The 22,871-nt window shown below is 42.6% G+C and overlaps 1 protein-coding gene across 6 annotated transcripts in view; it reads right to left on the reverse strand.

Annotated features, from left to right (window-relative positions):
- Nucleotides 1–22,871, reverse strand: part of LOC143018171 (gigaxonin-like) — a 68,887-nt gene that overhangs the window by 44,150 nt on the left and 1,866 nt on the right. For 4 of the 6 annotated variants that reach the window (XM_076173343.1, XM_076173342.1, XM_076173344.1 and 1 more), the window contains exons 2-3: nt 5,354–5,574; nt 4,633–4,825 (exon numbers count right to left, since the gene is read on the reverse strand). In XM_076173343.1, the coding sequence (XP_076029458.1) occupies nt 4,633–4,825; nt 5,354–5,520 (360 nt within the window). In that variant the 5' untranslated portion in view covers nt 5,521–5,574. Of the gene's footprint in view, nt 1–4,632; nt 4,846–5,353; nt 5,575–22,871 lie in introns of those variants that run through there. The other 2 variants (XM_076173347.1, XM_076173346.1) reach the window with 2 other exon arrangements.

Below are 22,871 nucleotides of genomic sequence, written 5' to 3' on the forward strand. Positions count from 1 at the left end.
AAACTCAAACTTTTGTTTAAAAATCATAGAACTAGTTATCAAATAATAAATGGTACATCAAAATATGACTTTTATTGGTAATTGTGTTACTTATAAAATATTATACCCCAAAAGATACGTTTTTACCGTGTAGAAAAAATTCTACGCTAAAGTTTCAGCTTTCTTTTAGCGATAATAATGTAAAAAAAAAATTATATCTTACTGAATATATTAGGGCATGGGGGCCTTATATACATTCAAGAATAAATAAACTAGAACCAACATTTTGTCAAAGTTTGACAAGTATATCTTGCTATGAAAGTCTGCACACGCCCTTGAAAAATGTATGCCCCGGTATGGCAACACTCCCATTCTACACGGCAGTGTAGAAAACGCAGCAATCGTGGCCGCCACCACTGTCCCGCGTGCATACCTTTCGATATTGACAGTGTACTTAATAAAAAATACAGTACAGTACACTGTATATACAGTACATTTACATGCCTGTATTACAGTTATTATTACAGAATTATTAGTATTATAGTATTATTATTACAGTGTTAGAGTAGTATTCTTATGTGTTTCTATGCCATATCATACATTACCTATACGTATACTGCTACGAAAATCTACGGGTGTCAGGGCGATATTTTCAATGACTAGACTTTTGGCATGACCAGACCACCCTTCCCCCCAATTAGTCCGGGCTTTCGAGGTTCGACTGTATATCCTTGCATGTGTGCTGTAGCTGTGTTGTTGTTTACTACTCATGACCTAATCATTCAATACCATGGCCATAGGAATATTCTGAATTTGTTTTGGATTTTATTGTGACTTTGGATTCATTGATGCTTACATGTGATTTAAAATTGACACTGAGTGGATTTATTCTGGAATAACAGTATCTGGATTTATTGTTTGATTTTGCCAGTGCCAAAAATGTCATTGCTTCATGAAGTTACAGTGAAAAATAGGATCAACCACATAAATATGAGTCAAATATTTGCATGCACATTTGATTGCCTGATGTACAATGATGCATCACAATATGCACATTATAAAATATAAAGTTATTGCTGTTATACCGATTCCTTTTCACCCTGAATAAATATAATCACAGAAAAATGCAATCAAGCCTCTTCACAGAATATGGGGGTCACTCAGCTATTACTACATACATACACATACCAAGGCTTTTCCCCCCTTACAAGGGAGGTAGCCAAAAAGGAAAAGACATAAAATCATTTCCACCCATTCCAACCCTGAATACACTCCACACCCTTCCACCCTCCCTCTTATCTTAGCACCTCCTGGATGATGGGTCATCCCTGCACCTTGTCCACTGCCCTGGGTCAGAAGCAGTGTCACAAGACACAGCACATCCACAGCAAGGCTGCTTCATTTAATCGGCGACCCCCCCTCTCCGTCCCCCCATTGCATAAAAGGAGAAGATGGGGAGAAATCCCTTCAGGCTGTGTCAAATTTTGCTCACAAATACTACCTTACCCCCCATTCCCCCGCCCATTCCACCTCATGCAATCACATCATCCATATACAACCATTCTCCATTCACCCCTGTCTTCTGTCCTCTCCCGTCCTTCCTCAACAGACATTCCCCTCTTCCCCAAAGCCCCCTTCACCCCATCCATCCACCTCAGCTATTACTACAAAATAAATATAATCAGGATGCTGATGCAGGCATCCTTGTATACCCACTCACAGCTTATAATGCCTACATGGGCATCATCGTACTCTAGAGGTTATAGACCAGAACAGTGAATGGATCAAGTATGAAGAAAGTGCTAGCAGGTTAAACAGCATTAAGTGCAAGATATGTGTGGCATATCAAGTGAGACTGAGATCACTACATAATTTTAACCAGGCATTTATCAATGGAGTGACAGGATCCACGTTTAATGTTGTGAAACATCCCCAGAATTAAATGCACAAGAAAGCAGTTCCTCTTTCTTTAAACCCTAAATTGACACTCGATGCAATCTTCAAGACAACACCAATAGGAAAAGTGTTGGCTGGAGCAACAGGTGAGGAAAGGAGTGAGTAAACTCTGACATTGCATATACTATCACTAAGGAAGTACTGCCTTTTACAAAGTACCCTGTTTTTATCAAGTTAGAGAAGAAACATGGAGTCCCATTAGGCAACACATACATGAAGCAAAGTGCAGTGATTTTATTGGTGTCATTGATGATACAATGAAGAGTGAAATGCTCACTGCTTTGGAGGAAGCAATGTATTTTTCCATTATGGTTGATGGTTCTACTGATGCCAGTGTGACTGAGAAAATTTGTTTATGTTCATTTTGTGAATGATAAAACTGGTGAGGTGCAGTCACTTTTTTTTGCCTTTCTGATGTTAAGCATGTTACAGCACAAGGCTTGAAAGATGGGCTGGACAAAGTATTCACTGATGTAGATATGTCACTGAAGGGAAAGTTAGTCTGTGTTTGTGTTGATGGGCTGCAGTGAACATGGGTGACAAAGCAAAGAAAGGGTTGGTTGCTCTTCTACAGAATGATGAAATGCCCTGTTTAATTGGGATGCAGTCTCAACTACAGACTGGAAATGGCAGCTAAAAATGCCTTTGAGAACATGTACATGGACAAGATCAATAACATGGTTCTATCCTTGTATTATGTGTACAAGAGGAGCCCAAAAAGCCTGCACGAGTCGAGGACTTTGGGAGAAGTCATGGAGAAAGTTGCCACTATGCCAGGGAGGGCTCATGGGACAAGATGGCTACAGCACAAGTCCAGGGTACTTGCCTCCCTTCTGCAGTCATTGCTGCCCTTTTTGAATCTATGGCTAGTGAATCATCAGCAACAGATGGTGCTAGATTTTGTGGGTACCTAAAGGTCTTGACTAGTTTCAAGTTTGTGTTTCACATGCCGTTATTTTATGTTCTGTTGCAGCCAATGGCAGCACTTTCCTACAATCTTCAAGGAGATTCAGTTGATCTTATGTTTGCTATGGCCAGTCTCGAGTCATTCCATGTCCCACAGAAAACCTTGAATCAGAGCATGAGGTCACAGAGGATGTCTCAGAACTGCCACAGTTCCTGTGACATTACCTTTGAAGATGGTAAGTCTGAAGTGGAATACATGAATGTCAAGCTGACCAATGTGAAGAGCAAAGTTCTGACTTTTCACAATTCTAAAAAGACATATGTGAAGACAATCAGAGTGTGTTGATAAAAGGTTCTCTGACTTCAGTTCATAGTTTTTTCAAGCATTCAAGGTGTTGGGGCATTAATACCTGGCCAAGCATAAACCTTTACTTGACCAGTTTAGTCACAAGGAGCTTAGCAGTGTTTGAGCATTTCAAGAGTTTGCTTCAGGAAGTCCAGCCATAGTCCATCCAGACTGAATTGAACTTCTTCAAGTCATACTGGAATTCAGTTCTGATGGAATTGCAAAGTTCTGATGTTTGAAGAATATTTGTCAAGGTTTCAACAAACTAGTACCCCAACCTTGGTCTTCTTATTGGAGTCTTACCTTTCCTATCAGCAATGCCAAGGTGGAGACAGGATTCAGTACAATGTGCCGAATTAAGACAGGCTAGAGATATAGATTAAGTGCTTACACCCTAGATCATCACATGAGCATCAGCATTGAGCAACCATCTGCCACTGACTTTAATCCACAATGTGCTGTCAAGAATTTCTTCAGCACACTTTGCAAACCAAATATACAACACTACCAAGGTAGCAGCAAGAGGCCATAACCATTTGATGACTAAATGTGAGTACAGTACAGTTACACTCACCTTAGTATACATTTATGTTGTCATTGTGTGAAAAAATTGCTATACAAGTTTATCCAACTACTATACAAAAATTATTTTGTATAGCAGTTTTGCTATACAAATTTTTGTCTGAGAATTATTCTCTGCCATGAAACAAAAGTCCTCAAAGTCAAGGATCACCTTGACATGAAAAGCACAAAAACATTTGCAGCAGCCTCCATAAACACAGCACACACACTACACTACATAGAACACCCATACATGCCAAGAAACATCAAAACACCCAAATACCTATATCTCACACAAACACCCTCTTCTCTTCCTCCACAACTACCAGACAGCCTCCGGAAACATATCCATAATCATATCACTCACTATTCCATCAACAAATTTAAAGACAACACATTGCTGCATACCAGACCCCCTGATATCCATCCCTCTGAATCCTCTCTCCCCATATGAGTCCACCTAGCCATACTGTGATGTACCCACCATCCAGCCCTTTGAAGATTACAGAGAAGGCAGGACAACCACATTGCAGATAACTATTCAGGATGCAACACTTCACTCCATACTATACAACACATTATGAAAGATTGCATTGTAAACAATCACACACACAAACAATGCAATTTACACTCTACAAAGGATCTGTGGGAAAACCCAGTCTGTGGTGTTCCTTAGGGAAATATGACTACTCGGCCAGACAGTCTAGGGAACGACAACAAGTGGGAAATTCCCCTTGTTTATAAAATCACCTCACTGCTACCACCACCACATATGTTGCATAAAAAGTAAAAGTGAGAATACCAATAAGAAAATCCTAAATCAAATATGATCAGATTTCATACTCTAAATAATACATAGGAATATATAAAAAAGAAAACATTACCTTTAAATCTTTCATCAACAACAAATCTGCTGCCTGCAATAAATCCTGAATGTTTTCATGATGTAGCTTGGCTCGTCCTGTGTAGATAAAATCTAGAACAGACTGGAAAGTAGCTTTGCTTATCTGTTCTAAATGTACCATACTTGGGACACTAGAATGATCAGTACTTTCAACACTGAACTCGTACAGGGCTCTGTAAAGATAGGCAATCTTCTGAGCCCATAGAAAAATCTTAGTGTCATATAATCATACCTTCTGCATAATGTATATGAGTATATAAATTTTTGTCATTCAATCAGTCATTATCCCTCATCTTGACTTTCATTTCCATCTTGTGCATGAAAGTTGTCATTTTTCTAGCAATACTATGTAAATATACAGGTTGCAATAATAAACTTTAAGCTAGGGGAAAAAAAAAATTAAGTGATTTATCAGTAATGATCTTATCCCTTTCCTACTATTCCCATATTTCATGACACTATATAATTTTTTGTCATAAGGAGGACTGCAAGTTCTATGTAGTCATTCTAAAAGCTTCAGTGACATCACAATGGGCCAAAGTCACATCATTCCTTTATGACTAGAAGCTAAGCTGCACTTTGAAAAGAATGCTTATCACTTTTGTTTTCCATTATTCCTCATTTTCATTACCTTCCTTAATCCCTCCTTTAACACTTCTACAATGTCACTGTAAATGAAATCTGACATCCAAGATTTTTACCTCAAATATGGACAACCAGCAGCAACTACTGCACGACAGATTGGTATACTTCCATCTTCTAGCACAACTGTTCCATCTACTAAGTTAGGATTGTTTAATGTTGCTTGCAAGCCCTCCAGCAGGCGCAAGGCATGCACCTTGCCAGGAGAGAACTCTTCTTCCATCATGAATAATGCTCTGGGTATGGCTCTTTTTCAAACATAATCATGTTACTGTAGTTCCTGTAAGGAAAAAATATATATATTAGCATTTTACAAGGAAGCTCACTGGCTGAGCGGGTTAGGGCACTGTTACTTGCGAAGGGATGGCAGTTTGAGTCCTGCCACCAGCGAAGTTGAACCAGGGGCATGGTTCATTAAATTCCACACTACAAAGTCCTTTGTGAGGGGCACCATCCTAGCTTCCTGATAGGGGGGAGTTAGTGACGTCAAACCATATCATCAGCATTTCAAATCCTGAGTGCTGTAGATCTTTATGACCAATTACAGGAAATTCTTGATTTATATGATATATGCATTATTGGAATTGTTGCATTTTGTAACATCTGCATAGTTAAATTAATTTTCACATAAGAATATATGGAAAGTAGGGGGGATGCATTCCTGAGATTTCACAAGTTACTGGGTTCAAGTTTCTGGGTTATGTAGATGAACATTTTTTTTTTATCACAGTCTTTTAACAAAAAATATGATGTTTGTACAAATATGTATGTTATCACAAACATATTCTTAATTCATAATTATTCAAGGGTAGCAAATGAAACCCTAACAAGACTTTAAGTATTTGTACCTCATCAATATTTCTACACTTTATGATGCTAAAACAAAGTATCACAACCCCCAATTGTATTATTATATTTTAGCACTAATACCCAAAGTGACAACCTACAAAAATTGCCAGCCCAAACATTTCTCTGCTGGATGAAGTTCGCCAAAGGACACCCATGACAATCTATACTATGTTGCTCTTAAGTCAGAGTTGTCACAGATTATTGTTAGTTAATAATACTATATATCAATCTATGGCATTATCTATCCTTCAATGATACAACAACAAAATCAGAATTGTTGGAATGAGGAGGGTGTCCTGAGTTGACCATATCATGCATTCCGATTTTGTAGATGAACATGTGACAAACAGCACCTTACCACCAGAAATTAACAATAATAGATGAACACACTATGGTAGGACACCTGGTCTATGTGAACTAAACCTGTCATGCATGGGATGTGAACTGGTGTATATAGCATTATTCAAACTGGTGACAAATTAAGAAAAATAGCTATTACATTGTTTTTCACATATTTCAAAATTGGATCATTTAAACACATAATTTAAGAAATGTCTATACTTCATTATGAGAATGCTGGACTGAATTGGTAGCTGAGGCCGGTTTCCAGACGACTGTGGGTCTACTTAGAGAACTGGGACAAGTTGACAGACCAATTACACAGTACTTCAGTATCAGATCAGCTTACTCTGAACAAAAATAGGAGTACAGTGATCCACCAGTATTTGCAAGGGTTTGGTTCCAAGAGCCCTTGTGAACAGCAAAAAAAAAAGTAATTTTCACAGGAAAATTAATTTTTCCCTGATACAAACCTGAGGTACTCCTTACAATAGGATACTTCGCGTAGCGCAAATATTTCTACCGCTAAATTAAAATCTTCACTCTGTGGGTCTGGGCAACGCTTATCCTCAGTAAGGGGCCCTTCCCCTCCACCACAAGTCTCGCACACTATACTCCATTCTCTGAGCCAGGTATGAAATTAAGCACAAGGTTTGTCAGGCAAGGAGAAGGAACTGTTTAGAGGGGTGGTTGAGGAGGGCCATTAGAGGTAAGGAGTACCTCAGGTTTGTATCAGGGAAAAATTAATTTTCCTGCGAAAATTACATTTGTTCCGAAGAATACAAACTCTTCGGTACTCCTTACAATAGGAGACTCGGACTTAAGAGGGAAGGAAGTTGTTATCTAGCCTGGAAAACCCCCGTAAGGAAAAATTTAGTGTGCTAAGACTACGTTGACCAGACCCCTATACATTCCCCTCACTTTGAAGTGCACCCTTTTCTGTTCCCTGGAGTGGAGACAGACAGGTTATACTCACTTTTGTACCACTGAAGGGCTTGAATTGATTCCCTTGGAATGCAGGAGAGCCCTCAGGTGAGGTAAGGGAATGTAGGAGTATGAGAAGGACTTTGGAAAGTTATCCCTGCGGTTGCCGAGCCAGAACCTGGATGAGTTGTCAGGGTCGGCTGTGTGCTCTTGGGGAGGGGTATATCATTTCAGGACTTCTTGGGCAGCCACTATGGGGCCCAAAAAGAAGTTCCCTAAAGATTCCCACATAACTTCTTTGAGGTTAAAGGAAGTGAATGTATTCTGGCTCTTCCATGTACCTGCTTGAAGAACCTGGTTGAATGACAGATTCTTTCTGAAGACTAGGGAGGCCCCCACTGCCCTCAGGTCATGGGCTTTCACCTTAGGGCAATCTGTGTGGTTCATGTCAGGCTCTGCGGATGACTTCCTTGATCCAGTAAGAAATGGAATTCTTAGTGATGGGCTTTGGTTTACCTTTAGTAGAGACGAACAACCTTTTAATTCTGGTCTAAGATGTTTGGTTCTCTTGAGGTAGGTCCAGATGGCTCGTACTGGGCGTAGTGCTGTTTCAGTCTGTTCTCCCCCTACAAATTCGTCTAAGGACGGAACACTAAAGGACCAGAATGTAGGGACGGATTTGTCAGGATCTTGGTTTTTGGCAATGAATTGGGGCATGAAAGTGAAGGAGACCTCTTTCCATCCTTTGGAATGGGCGACTCTATAAGAGATGGCGTGTAACTCCCCTACTCTCTTGGAAGATGCCAGGGCTAGCAGAAAAACTGTCTTCAAGGTGCGGTCCTTCAGATGTGCCTCTCCGAGGGGTTTGTAAGGGGGACCCCTCAGAGAGTTCAGGACTAATGCCACATCCCACGGAGGAGATTAAGTGTTGAAGGGTTCTTGTGCCAAACCCCGTTGATGTAGAAGATCTGGTCTTCCCTGAAGGGCCAGAGGCTCTTCTACTGCTAGATCCAGGGCGTCTGGAAACCATGGGGCTTCGGGCCACCAAGGAGCGATCAAAGTCATCCGAAGGTTGGATGCGTTTCTTGGTCTCTGGAGTACCTTGTGGAGCAAGGGAAACGGAGGGAAAGCGTAGGTGTCCAGGTTGTCCCAACTTTGCAGAAGAGCATCTTCTCCTGCTGCCAGAGGATCCGGGAGAGGGCTGAAATATATTGGGAGTTGGTGATTCCATCTCGTGGCAAAAAGGTCCACTAGAGGGGAGCCTCATTTGCTGAGGATGAAGTTCGCTACTTCTTGATGGAGGGACCATTCTGTGCTGATTATCTGATTCTTCCTGCTGAGGTGGTCCACCCAGACATTCCTCTTCCCTGGGATGTAGCGGGCTTTGAGTGACACTTGGAGATTCTCGGCTAGGTTGAGGATGTCCATCGTCAGAAGGCATAGTTCCTGGGAGACTGTGCCCCCTTGCTTGTTCAGGTAGGCTACTACCGAGGAATTGTCCGACATTATGCCCACTACTTTCCCCGAGACTTGATCCTTGAAATGACGGAGAGCCAGGAGTACGGCTTTCAATTCTAGCCAGTTGATATGGGCTGTCCGCTCGACTGTGGACCAGGAACCGCTGATGTGATCGTCGTTGAGGTGGGCTCCCCAGCCCTCCATGGAGGCATCGGAGAACAGGAGGACTTTGGGGGAAGATGGGCCGAGGGGCATCCCCACGAGTAGGTCGCACGGGTCCTTCCACCAGAGAAGAGAATCCTTGACTTCTTTGGTGAGGGAGATAAATTGCAGGGGCTCTCCCTCTTGCGGGGCCCACTGAGACTTGAGGAGCCACTGTAGCGGTCGCATTCTTTGTCTGCTCCTGGGGATGAATCTCTCTACGGAGGCCATATGGCCCAGGAGGATGTGGCATTGTTTCGCCGTCAGGAACCCGGTCGATAGTGCCTGTGCAACTAGAGAAGGGAGAGTCTGGATCCTCTTTTCTACTGGGAAGGACTTCATTAGGGAGGAGTCCAGGACCATACCCAGGTACGTGGCTCTCTGTCTTGGTAAGAAATCTGACTTCTCCGGGTTGACTACGGTGCCCAATTTCCGGACGAAGGTTAGGACCATTCTCAGGTGTTCTTGGCATAGCTGGGCAGAATGTGCAAAGACCAGCCAGTCATCCAGGTAACGGAGTAGGCGAATCCCCCTGGAGTGGGACCACGCTGAAATGAGTTTGAACACTCTGGTGAAGACTTGGGGTGCTGTGGAAAGTCCGAAGCATAGGCAGGTGAACTGGAAGGTGTTGCCCCTGTGGACAATTCTGAGGAATTTCTGGAGGAGGGATGCACTGGTATTTGGAAATAGGCATCTTGGAGGTCCAGCGACACCATGAAGTCCCCATCCCTGATAGACGCCCTTACGGACTCTGGGGTGTCCATTCGGAACCTCGTCAGGGAAAGGAACTTGTTGAGAGGAGACAAATCAATGACTGGTCTCCACCATGTTCGGGGGAATCAGCATGCGGGTTAGAAGGGGGGCCCTCTTCAATGGAGCATAAATTTCTCTGAGGAGGGGATCACTGGGGTCTCCTAGGATGGTGTCTCTCCTGCGTGACTCGATGTTGGCCCAAGACGTTGAGAGGCAGGCCGCTTGATGCTTCAGGGCTCTGCTCGAGCTTTCCAATAGAGCCTGGAGGTTGCATTCCTCCTGGGGTTGCAGCTCAGGTAAAAACTCCCATACTGAAGCCAAGACGCATTCCAGCCAGGAGTTCACCGCGAGAGAGAGAGCCAGGCCCTGAACGAGGTCCCTGGATTCTCTGCCGGAAAGGATGACGTTTCTTCTGAGCAGGGAATCCACGTCCGCTTTGACAAGCTCTGGTAACCGAGCCGGGATCAAAGCTTCTTTAAGGTTTGTCTCTGATGGGTTGTAGAAGCATTTTTGCTGTTCCACTGGAACAGAGCGCCAGCGCGGTTTCTCGGTTGTCCGGTTGGTGAGTGCGTCGGAGGCCTGGTTCATGGCTCTTACCGTCTGTGTACTCCATGGGAGTTGGATTGGAGGTGGTTTTGTTGTTTGAGAATTGCCCGTCCTGAAGATTTTTGACTCGAACGTGGCTTCCTCTTCTTGTGGAGGGCTCAGTTGATTAGCTCTCTTAACTTTAGAGAGGATCTCTGAGAAGGAGGGTTTAACCACCATTGGGGATTCAGACTGGGAATCCTGTGAAGTTTTGTAACTTGCCCTCTCATCCCCGGTGCTGCGGACGTCGTCGTCATCTTAGCTGGCGTCTGTCCGGTCAGCGAGAAACCACGCGTCTTCATCCTCGTCCCTGATCAGTTTGGGGGGGTTCCGATCGGCTGGAACCTGTTCTAGGGGGGCTCTTGTGGGCGTTGAATCCTTGCAAACTTCGGAGTCCAACAGGAACTTTTCCTGAGTTGCCCGGATGAATTCGCGTTGTTCATCCATCATTTGTTCTTTCATTGTGTGAAAGAGGGAATATATAGTGGGGAAAAGTTCCTGTAAATGCCCGCTTGGAGAGTCGCGGTTAGGTTCAGATGGTCCGGGGGACCCTAAGGAGAGGCTCTCTCTTCTGGTAGAGGTGGGTTTACCCGCAAGCAACGCGCGCATAGGCCCACCCCTGTCCTCCTGATCAGAGGGCAGGGAAAGGCCTCCGTTGATCACCCGGCTCTTCCTAGGACGGGTTTTACGCGTACTGCGGGATTCCTGAGTAGAAGAGGCTGAGGGGCTCTTTGTCTTCGAACCTAGTTCTTTGTCCGTGTCGGCGTCCAGTTTCTGGGATGGGTCGAGGGCAAGCCGCAAGCGACCTCATCCAGGAAAAAGCTCGTACAGGAGCGGTAGCTAGAGGTGGCCGGAGGCGCATGTCTGTCTACGCTAACCGTCCTGGTTGAAGGAATAGAGGACAACTTGGCCTGAGAATGACTCGAGTGGACGTTGTACCACTTTCCTGTCTACTACGCTTTGGAGGAGGGAGAGAATTGCTCATCTCCTCTGAAGCCGTAGTCTGCCTTCTCTTATTTTTGGGGGGTGAAGGTGGAAGCCATCCGGGATGGGTCGAAGGCAAGCCGCAAGCGACCTCATCCAGGAAAAAGCTCGTACAGGAGCGGTAGCTAGAGGTGGCCGGAGGCGCATGTCCGTCTACGCTAACCGTCCTGGTTGAAGGAATAGAGGACAACTTGGCCTGAGAATGACTCGAGGTGGACGTTGTACCACTTTCCTGTCTACTACGCTTTGGAGGAGGGAGAGAATTGCTCGTCTCCTCTGAAGCCGTAGTCTGCCTTCTCTTATTTTTGGGGGGTGAAGGTGGAAGCCATCCGGGATGGGTCGAGGGCAAGCCGCAAGTGACCTCATCCGGGAAAAAGCTCGTACAGGAGCGGTAGCTAGAGGTGGCCGGAGGCGCATGTCTGTCTACGCTAACCGTCCTGGTTGAAGGAATAGAGGACAACTTGGCCTGAGAATGACTCGAAGTGGACGTTGTACAACTTTCCTGTCTACTACGCTTTTGAGGAGGGAGAGAATTGCTCATCTCCTCTGAAGCCGTAGTTTGCCTTCTCTAGTTTTTGGGGGGTGAAGGTGGAAGCCATTTCCTATGCTTGCGCACCTTTTTCTCTGCATGCGCTTCCCTGTGAACATGAAAGTACACGGACCACTGACTATCATCCCACTGAATGCACGTCTCACACGGAGATAAAGGTGAACACTTGAGAGCTCTACACTTGATACACCAAATGTGAGGATCCGCTTGGGCTGGCGGTAAGGGGGTGAGACAAGGGTATCTCCCTTCGGCGAAGGCACACAACCTATCTTGAACAACAACAATACTGGAACCAGATTCCATACTTACAGTGAAGGGTAGGATACCCGGTGGCGGTTAGGGGAATAATACAGGAAAGGGAGAGGGCACTCAAAAAAATCCAGGACACAGGATGGCGTAGGTAAACCCCGATGAAATTGAAGGACGACGAACTCCTTAGCGTCCTGGGAGTGAGCTGGCGACAATCGAAGCGGGTTGCTTGATTTTCGGCACACAACGTAAATATTGAACCGTTGATTAATTAACGGTTCACTGCCGTGCTAATAAGGGATTTTGACTGAAAATCAGCCCAATAAGGGGGAAACCGATAAAAACTAAATAGGTATAGTTGAGAGATGTTAACTCGTTGACTACTGCGAAGAGAATGGAGTATAGTGTGCGAGACTTGTGGTGGAGGGGAAGGGCCCCCTTGCCCCAATAGGGCCCCTTACTGAGGATAAGCATTGCCCAGACCCACAGGGTTAAGATTTTAATTTAGCGGTAGAAATATTTGCGCTACGCGAAGTATCCTATTGTAAGGAGTACCGAAGAGTTTGTATTCTTTGGAACAATGTGGGTAGTGGATGCATACCTTAAAAATGCCTTAGAATACCCTTTTTAATGATACAAGCCTAGTTTTAATGGTTTTATACTGTTTTATGATGTAAATAAATGTATTTCCATTTATAAATATGATAGGGAATTAGGACTAGGCATCCTTCTCCCTGTAGCCTCACAGGGGACATTATTAAAAAAAAAAGTAAAGGCATAAGAGGGTCTAGGAGTTTTCCAACCAGTACCCTAAGGTATGGGTCTTTTAGTGTGCATGGATGTAGTACTGATGAGAGTAAAAGGGAATAGATAGGGAGTATGTTTGTGAGAAGGAAGATGGATGTGTTGGTTTTGAGTGAAGCTAAATTGAGTGGGAGGGGCGAGTGCGAGTTTGAGAGTGTAGTTGGGAGGTTCTCAGGAGTGAAGAGAGGATGAGGGAAAGAAGGGGTGGCTATACTAGTAAGTGAAGAGATAGGTAAACATGTAGTGGAGTGGAAGGAGGCTTTCTTCAAGGTTAATGTGGATGAAGGTGAAACTGGGAAAGGAGATGTGGGTTTTTGTAAGTGCATATGGGGCTGGTAGTGAGAAGAATGTAGAAGAAAGGGAGGCTTTTTGGATAAATTTAAATGAGTGCATAGGGATTAGGGAGAAACATTAACCCCTTCCATATGGTGACGCCTACGTAGGCGTCATGAGGAGCAAGTGGGTATGCGAGGCTGCCATATTGGCGTCTTGATTATATTTATTGTAGTTGTATCTGCAAGACCCCCATACTCTGTAAACTGGCTTCATCATATTTTCTATGGCTATCAAAATTCACGGGTGAAAGAGAACGAGCAATACAGGGGTTACTTTACTTTTTATAATGCGAGTATTATGAAGCAACATCACGCGTCTGGCAGCTAATGCTGTCCGTGAGATTTTGGCCCGGAGTGAAGGAGTTAATATAGTAGTATTGGGAGAACTTCATGCTAAGGTAGGATATGAACCAATAGATGGAGTGGTCAAGAAGTGTGGAGTTCCAGGAAAGAATCATAGCAGAGAGTTGATGGTAGAGATGTGTTTAGAGAGTTGATGATAGTAAATACAATGTTCAGGTAGAAAGTTAACCATAAGTACACATGGGAGAGGGTGGTGGTAGGCATAAGTACACATGGAAGAGGGTGGTGGTAGGCATAAGTACACATGGGAGAGGGTGGTGGTAGGCATAAGTACACATGGGAGAGGGTGGTGGTAGGAACGGTAGCAGATAGAGCGTTATTGGACTATGTAGTGGTAAATTGAAGTATAATAGGAAGAGTTAAGGATGTACATGTTCTAAGGGGAGAGATTGAGGAGATATCAGATCATTTTCTGGTGGAAGGTAAGTTGAGAGTGGAGGATAGATGGAGAAAGAGGAAAATGACAAAAGGTATGGAGGTGCTTAGAGTGAACTGCTTAAATGAGAAAGAAAGGGAGATGTACACTAAGAAGCTGAGAGAGGAGAGGGATGGAGTGAAGGATTGAGTAGAACTAGGAGTGGAGGAGGAATGGGGATGGTTCAAGGAGGGAGTCACAAGGTGTGCAAAGATGGTGTGTGGAACAAGGAGGATGGGAGGAAATAGAAGGAAGGGTAGTGAGTGGTGGGATGAGGAAGAAAAGGTTGTAGAAGAGAAGTGAGCTTTCACAGATTGGTTACAAAATAGGACGAGGGAATCATATGAGAGGTACAAAGAAAAGAGAAGTAAAGCATAAGATAAATGAGGCAAAGAGGAGAGCAGATGTGAAATGGGGTAAGAGTATGACAGAAAATTTTGAAAGTAATAAAAAAATGTTTTGGAAAGAAATTAAAAGAGGAAGAGGAAGAGAATCAAGTAGAGATGAAAATATAAAAGGTGCAGATGGAGAGATGATTATGGAAGAGAAGGCAGTAAGAGGAACATGGGCAGAGGATTTTAGGGAGTTGCTAAATGTGAAGGAGGATAGGGAGGGAAAGATAGTTGCAGTGGGAAGTGCTAAGACAATGACCGTGATGAGTGATGAAAATGGAGGAGAAATAAGGAAAGATGAAGTGAAGGCAGCTGTTAAGATGATGAGAGCAGGTAAGGTACTTGGTCTGGATGGATGTCATGCAGAATGTCTTAAAAAAAGAGGTACAGTGATGGTGGACTGGCTGGTAAGGTTATTTATTGCTTGTTTACGAGAGGGTAGAGTGCTAGAGGACTGGAGGAGTGCCTGTATAGTTCCACTACATGGGAAACGGGGACAAGTGTAAGTGTAGTAGTTCCAGAGGGATTAGCTTGTTAAGTATAGTTGGCAAGGATTATGGGAGGGTCTTGCTAGAGAGGATTAGGAGAAGAACAGAGGGAGTAATTGGTGAGGAACAGTGTGGGTTTAGGACAGGTTGTGTAGATCAGATTTTGGTGGTAAGACAGATATGTGAGAAAGCCATAGGAAAATGTAAAGATGTTTTATGGCTTTTATGGATTTAGAAAAGGCTTATGATGGGGGTAGACAGGAAGGCACTGTGGGAGGTACTGCAGATGTACGGAATAAGAGGAAAGCTTTTAAGAGCTAATTTTGCAGCTTATGGGTACCACACAAGGAAGCAAATTCTAATTACAGACCGGTCTCACTAACAAGCACAATAGCAAAAATTTGTGAAAGAGTTGTCAAAAACAGATGGGTTAAATACCTGGAAGAAAAATCTATACTGAATCCAAATCAATTTGGATTCAGACAAGGGAGATCATGTACAACAAATTTGATCTGCTTCTACTCAAGATTAATAGACATAATACAAGAAAGAGATGGGTGGGCAGACTGTGCTTTTCTGGACCTGCAAAAGGCATTCGATAAGGTACCACATAGGAAATTTATAAAGAAGATACAGTCAAAAGGTGGCATCAGAGGAAAATTATTGGAATGGATGAAAGACTTCCTGATTGGGAGGAAAATGAGAGTTGTAATTAGAAAAAAATTCTCCAACTGGGAAGAAGTAAAAAAGAGGTGTCCTGCAAGAATCAGTACTGGCCCTGATCATGTTCGCCGTATATATTAATGACATGAATGAAGGCGTGGAGTGCTATATGAATTTCTTTGCAGATGATGCAAAATTACTAAAGAAGGTAAAAACGGAAGAGGACTGCAACTCATTGCAACAAGATCTGGACACGATCTGGAATTGGACTCAAAAGTGGGAAGTAAAATATAATATAAAGAAATGCAGTACACTCATGCCTCGATTTAACGGACTAAAAGGGGGGAACACCGGTTCGATATACCCGATTGTCCGAAGTTTCCGATACTACTGTATTTCAATGATTACATTACAAAAAAATGAGGAATGAATACAGTACGGTACTTTTACTTAAGCACACTATCCAATCTGTTAGTGTAAATACCTGGGATCTGGCCCAAAATTTTCACCCCAAGAGTACCAAGTCCAAAATTTTCATCAACCAAATACTTCAGCGAATATTGGGTAAGTTGTTCCTTTTGTTTACGAATATCAGACACAGTTTGTTTCTTTACTCCATATCCTCTTCCATACGTTGCCGCCTACATAGGCGGCATGAGGAGCAAGTGGATACGCGAGGCTGCCATATCGGTGTCTTGATTATATTTATTGTAGTTGCCCCTGCATAATGACACTCTCTAAACTGTCTTCATCACATTTTCTATGGTTATCAAAATTCACAGGTGAAAGAGAGAACGATCGATATAAGCGGTGACTATTTTTTATGATGCGAGTATTATGATGCAACATCGTACGTCTGGCAGCTATTGCTGCCCGCAAGATTATGGCCCGGAGTGAAGTGGATATTCATCACACACCTGCTTCACCGACACTCCACTTTCCAACTTTTTAATCAACTCAAGCTTCTGTGATACTGTTAAATTGACAATTTTCCTCTTTTCTACAGGATGTACAGGTGCCATGGTTAAAAAAACTGTTGAATTATTTCACAAACACACAAAACAGGGCCAAAAAGGTCGAAAAACACGGACCAAACAGCTCCACGTGTTCCGGCACAGTTGTAAACAAAGCGACCATAGGTCATCTGGCGGTCAACTGTGGAAACATCGGACCGCGTCCGGTCGCTCCGGACGATCCGGAAGCTACAGATTTTGTCCATTGCATCTGAAATCCGTTAAAGTGAGGTCCGTTAAATCGAGGTATGAGTGTATAATGGAATTTGGAAAGAGTAAAAACAGAAGATCAAAAGATTACAGAATTGGGGAAGAAAAAGTAAAAAAAGCAAACTCGTAAAAAGATCTTGGAGTGATGATTGGAAAGGACATGACACCAGATAAGCATATAAATAAAATATTCAGAGAAACCTACAATTTATTGAGGTCAATCAAAGTGGCATTTGCTTATTTGGATGAAGAAATTATAAAGAAAATATTAACAACACTAATAAGACCAAAACTTGGGTATGCAGCATCACTTTGGACACCCAATACCAAAAAGAATATTAAGAAACTAGAAAGAATAAAAAAAGCGACAACCAAACTAACACCGACTCTCGCCGAACTAACATATGAGCAAAGACTGTCCAAATTGAATCTACCAACTTTGGAACAAAGAAGAGAAAGAGGAGATTTGCTGACTATCTACAGAATAATGAAAGGAATGGAAGTTTTAGACAGGAACGACTTGTTAGTGTGGGACAACGGTAAAACAAGAGGACACGGAAAAAAACTGAAAAAGGACAGTTATAGAAAAAACTTGAAAAGGAACAGTTTCCCACAGAGTGATAAATACATGGAACAAATTAGACAACAAAACAGTATGTGCAAACACTATACAAGATTTTAAGATAAAACTTGATGCGGAGAGATACAAAGACAGGTCACCACGAGCATAGCTCCCTTCCCGTATATTACAACTAGGTAAATACAAGAAGTTGCCTCCACTTGTTCACTCTCGTCAGACACAACAATGGTCAACACCACAACCTCAGCACTACTGCAACATATTACCACAGTCATCTCCATTGCAGCTGAAATCACAACGACCAGGCCAATATTTTTCTCCTCAGAGCCAACAACAGCTGGCGAAGAACCAGCCCTACTGCTCTAGTGGTGGCTGGAAAGATCACAAAGGTCAGAAGAATCAGCAAGCTGCAGTACACCACGGAGGAGCACCTGAGGAATCTTCCCCAAAAGTTGCTCCACAAAAGTGTGTCACTGTCGGTTCCGTGCCAACGCCCCAAAACATGTACTCGTCTGCTGCATTAAGTTCCAGTCTCAGAGGTACAGGGCTCCTGGTTCAGCCTGGTAAGGTAAATGGTGTTACCACGGGGGTTTTAAGGGACAACAGATCGACGGGATGTTGTGTCAAGGAGAGGCTAGTAACGCCTGACAGTTATACCCGTAATTCTGTGACGGTGAAGCTTATCAAAGGGAATCAGGTGGACTGCCCTTTAGCTATGGTTGAGGCAGTTAGTTCTTTCTACACCGGACGAGTCATTGCTGCAGTCATGGAGGTGGTAGAAGACTTGGTTGTTGGGAACATTCCTGAACCCAAGAACTTTTGCACATAGGAAACTGCCACCCAAACCAACCAGGTAAAACCTCTGATACTTTCATCTGTTTCAGATCTTGCAAATAGTGAGGATGTAACCTAGCAAACAACCTACCCCACACTTCCCATGGTTTGTAAGAGGGTACAGGAAGGACAGTGCAGAACTTCTCAGAGAATAGAAACCAGGTTCCTTAAGAAAAGGGGATGACTCTATTGCAGTATGGTGTATCCGAGTTGGGACTTGAGATTGCTGCACTAGGCGAACACATGGGACTACAGAAAACTCAGGATAGAATTCAGTCTCAATTTTTCTGGCCTGGGATAGGCCAGGAGATAGTGAGGATGGTATGGTCATGTGATGTATGTCAAAAGACTACTGACCTTTACATACCATCTTTGTTTTGATAAATTCAAAGGTGAGAGAAGATGACAACATCCTGATAACCTTTTCCTTTAGAATTACAGGCATCTCATTACTAAATGCAGGTTAGGTTAGGTTAGGTAGGGAGGTTTGGTTAGGTTAGGTAGGGATGTTTAGTTAGGTTAGGTAGGTTGTTGTTGTTGTTGTCATTCCCTAGACTGTCTGTCCGAGCAGTCCCGTCTCCTCAAGGAAGGCCACAGCCGAAACTGGGTTTTCCCACAAATCCTTTATAGAGTGTATGTTGTGTTGTTTGCGTGCATGATTGTGTATAATGCAGTCTTCCATTATGTGTTGTATGGTATGGGGTGAAGTGTTACATCCTGGGCAGCTGTTCACAACACGGTCGTCCAGCCTCTTCTGGTAGCTTAGAAGTGCTGGGTGGTGACCGCATCGCAGTCTGGCCAAGTGGACTCTGTCCTTTCGTGGGAGAGAGGATTCAGAAGGGTGGATATCAGGGGGTCTGGCATGCAGCAGTGTGTTGTCTTTCAGTGTGTTAATGGAGCGGTGAGTGATATGATTATGAATATGTTTCCGGAGGCTGGTATTTGGTGGTTGTGGAGGAAGAGAAGAGAGTATCTGTGCGTAATAAAGGTCTTTGGGTGTAGTTTTAATGTTTCTTGGTGTGTGTGGGTGTTCTGCTATGTAGTGTAGCGGGTGTGATGTGTTTGTGGTGGCTGCAGCAAGTGTTTGTGTGCCTCTCATGTCGAGGTGGTCCTTGACTTTGAGGACTTTTGTTTCATGATGTAAATGGTCTGTAGGTGATGTATTTGTGCAGCCTGTAATTGTTTTTAGGGCTTTGTTTTGTATGATTTGAAGGGTGTTGTGGTGTGTCTCACTGAGATTAGGAGCCCATGCAGGACTCGCATAATTCATCACTGAGCGTATGCATTGTTTGTATATTGTTATATTAGTTTCTTTGTTTTGTCCAAATGTTGTTCCAGTGATTGACTTAAGTGCGTTAAGTCTAGGTGTGCATTTGTTTTTTATGTTTGTGAGGTGTTGTTTGAAAGACATGGATGTATCGTATGTTACACCAAGAATTTTCAGTGTGTTTGTGTGTGGTATTAGAGTGTTGTTGATGTAGAGATGAGGTATATATTTGTGTTCTTTTGTCCAGTTGGTGAGAAGTGTTGCTGTAGATTTGGTTGGAGCTATTTTGAGTCTGTTTGTGATGAACCATGTGTTGAGTGTGTCAAGGTAAGGCTGGATTATTTCTGCAGCTTTGTCTGTGTTACGATGTGTGCATGTGATTGTTATGTCGTCTGCGTAGGAAGAGATTTGTATTTCTGAGGTGTCTGGCGTGGGTAAGTCATGCATGTATAGATTAAATAATGTGGGGGATAGAACTGAGCCCTGTGGTACTCCGTTCTTAATGTTTCTGATGTGCGATGATTGGCCATTATATGACACATGAGTATTCCTGCCTGCCAGATAATTGGCCAGCCATCTTTTGGTGTTATTGTGCATGTCTGTGTTATATATTTTATTTGTTAGGTTGTGGCGGGGGATAGCATCAAAAGCTTTACTAATGTCCAATGTTATAAGAAGTGTTCTGTGGTGGGGCCTATCTGAATTGATGCCATCTAAAATTCTTTGTGTGAGGTTTGTCAGGAGAGTGTTTGTGGAATGTAGTGGCCTAAAACCGTGTTGTGAGTCAGCAAGGGGAATATATGGTGTGACAAGTTTAAGTATTAGGCGTTCAATGACTTTAGAGGGGGTGCAGAGAAGTGTGATTGGGCGGTGCGATGTTGGGATTGTTGGGTCTTTGTTCGGTTTTGGAATGGTGATTATTTTACCATGCTTCCAGATGTCGGGTATAGTGTTGTGTGAATAGCTGTAGTTTGCAATGTTTGTGAGTGCGTGTATACCTTGTGGTCCAATGTGTTTTAGGTGGATGTTGCTTATGTTATCAGGGCCACAGGCAGATGAGTGCTTGAGATTATGCATTATGAGTTTTGTCTGACTGTCTATGAAGGGTGTATAGTCTGAGTCTGTGGGGAAGTCTTTCTTACGTCGAATGGTGCGTCGGTCGTCAGGGTGAGACGTAAGATGGCTCGTCTGTGCAAAATGACGTATGAGTGCGTTTGCTTGTTGTCTGTTTGAGGGTAGATTATCTGTTGTTGTGATTATTGCTGCGTGAGAGCGTGTAGTGTTAGTGTTGGATAGTGTGATGCTGTTGAGTGTTTTGTACAATTTGCTGGTGTTTGTTTTGTGATCAAGTGTATTGATAAAGTTTTGCCAATTTTGTGTTTTTTGTTCATGTATTTTATTGGCAATCACAGTGTTTAGTGTTTGTATTTGGTCTGCTATGTTTTGAGGGATAGGTGTGGGGGTATCGTGTTTAAGTGTGTCACGTTGTCTGATGAGGCCTTGGATTTCTGGTGTGAAGTTGGGGTTGTGTGATTTTCTGTTGCCTCTAGGGATGTATCTCTTGTCTGCGTTTTGTATGATTGTATTAAAAGCGTGCACAGCATTGTTTATGTTTGTGATTGGTGTACTGTTAAGTGTTTTAAAATGTTGTTCTGTCTCTTCAGTAAAGGCTTCCCAGTCAGCTCTCTTGTAATTGGTGTAAGTGTGTCTGTGGCCAGCTGGGGTGCATCTTGTTTTGGTGGTGATGATGATTGGAAGGTGGTCAGAGGTAGGTAGGTAGATAAGGTTAGGTTAAGTAGGTAGGTAGATAAGGTTAGGTTAAGTAGGTAGGTAGATAAGGTTAGGTTAAGTAGGTAGGTAGATAAGGTTAGGTTAAGTACATTGGGTTGAGTTAAAATATACAAATTTAGCATACTTTTAATTTTTTCAACCTCTGCCTCTCCCAAAACAAACATGGCGTCTCAAGTAGTCAAAGCAGCTATATTTGTTTGTTAATAGTAAATAGGGAATAGCTTTTAATAACTGTTTCTATTATTTTCTGCCTAGAATAACATATATTACATTGATATATTATAATTTACAATATTATTTAATTTTCTATTATGATATTGCGTAGACAGTCCTACTAAATAATGCCCGGTAGCGACTGGCGATTTCCTATGGTGCCTGGGTGTTGTGTAAGCCTGTTTTTTCAGTTCCAATGGTTCATATCATATGAATGATTCATCTACTAGTGAATTCACAAAAAAATTGTTGAATTTAGCAGGAGAAATGACGCACAAAGCGGAAAATCCTTTGCTGAATTTAGCGCCCGGACCATGGCATTGCCACCATCTTTGTTTATATCCGGTTGTTGGAAAATGTGGAATGGATAAATTACGGGCGGTTTGGTTAGGTTAGGTTAGGACCTAACCTAATCTAAACCACCTCCACAGTCCGGGTGCTAAATTCAGCAAAGGATTTTCTGCTTTGTGCGTTGTTTCTCCTGCTAAATTCAGCAATTTTTTAGTGAATTCACTAGTAGACGGATCATGCATATGATATGATCCATTGGGGGAAAAAAAAAACACACAATGTAGGTACGGGCACAAAATTTTCATTTTTTTTTAACTCTTAAATTATTGTTGCATATGAAAGGCAATTTTATTAGAAACAAAATGCTTTTTAAATTTTTGAAATAGCTCAAAAAATAAGTGAGATATGATTTTTTGAATTATTTTTTTAGCCCGCATTTTTGGCTGGACTTCACCATAGCAAAATGTTAGAATTAACCCATTCAACTCCGATGACAAGATGTCTTGTCATTTGGTCAAATAAAACAAAAAATCATAATAAAACAACAAAATGTTTGATCAAACAGCACCAGAAAAATATGACGTCATCAGTCCTCCTCGAGGAGGACTGATGACGTCATATTTTTCTGGTGCTGTTTGATCATCAAACATTTTGTTGTTTTATTATGATTTTTTGTTTTATTTGACCAAATGACAAGACATCTTGTCATCGGAGTTGAATGGGTTAAGGGTGGTCATTTGTAAAGATTTCGGTAAAGAAATACACGTTAACTCTAAACCACTGGTCCAATTTTATTAAAATTCGGAATACTTGAGTTTTAAGGATCAACAAATCACATGAGTATGTCAAAAACAATGCAAGACATCTCCATCATACCATATTTGCCTTTTCATGGCAACCATGAAGTTGTCAATTTTCAGATTATCATAAATAAAATCCAAACCCCTGGCCCAACTGACATGCAACTTGGCATTTCTAGGTTTTATGGGTCAATAAAACACCTGAGCATGTCAATAACATTGCAGG

This window comes from Oratosquilla oratoria, chromosome 34 (genome assembly GCF_046742065.1).
Source record: "Oratosquilla oratoria isolate Oo_2021 chromosome 34, ASM4674206v1, whole genome shotgun sequence".
Classification (NCBI taxonomy): Eukaryota; Metazoa; Arthropoda; class Malacostraca; order Stomatopoda; family Squillidae; genus Oratosquilla; species Oratosquilla oratoria.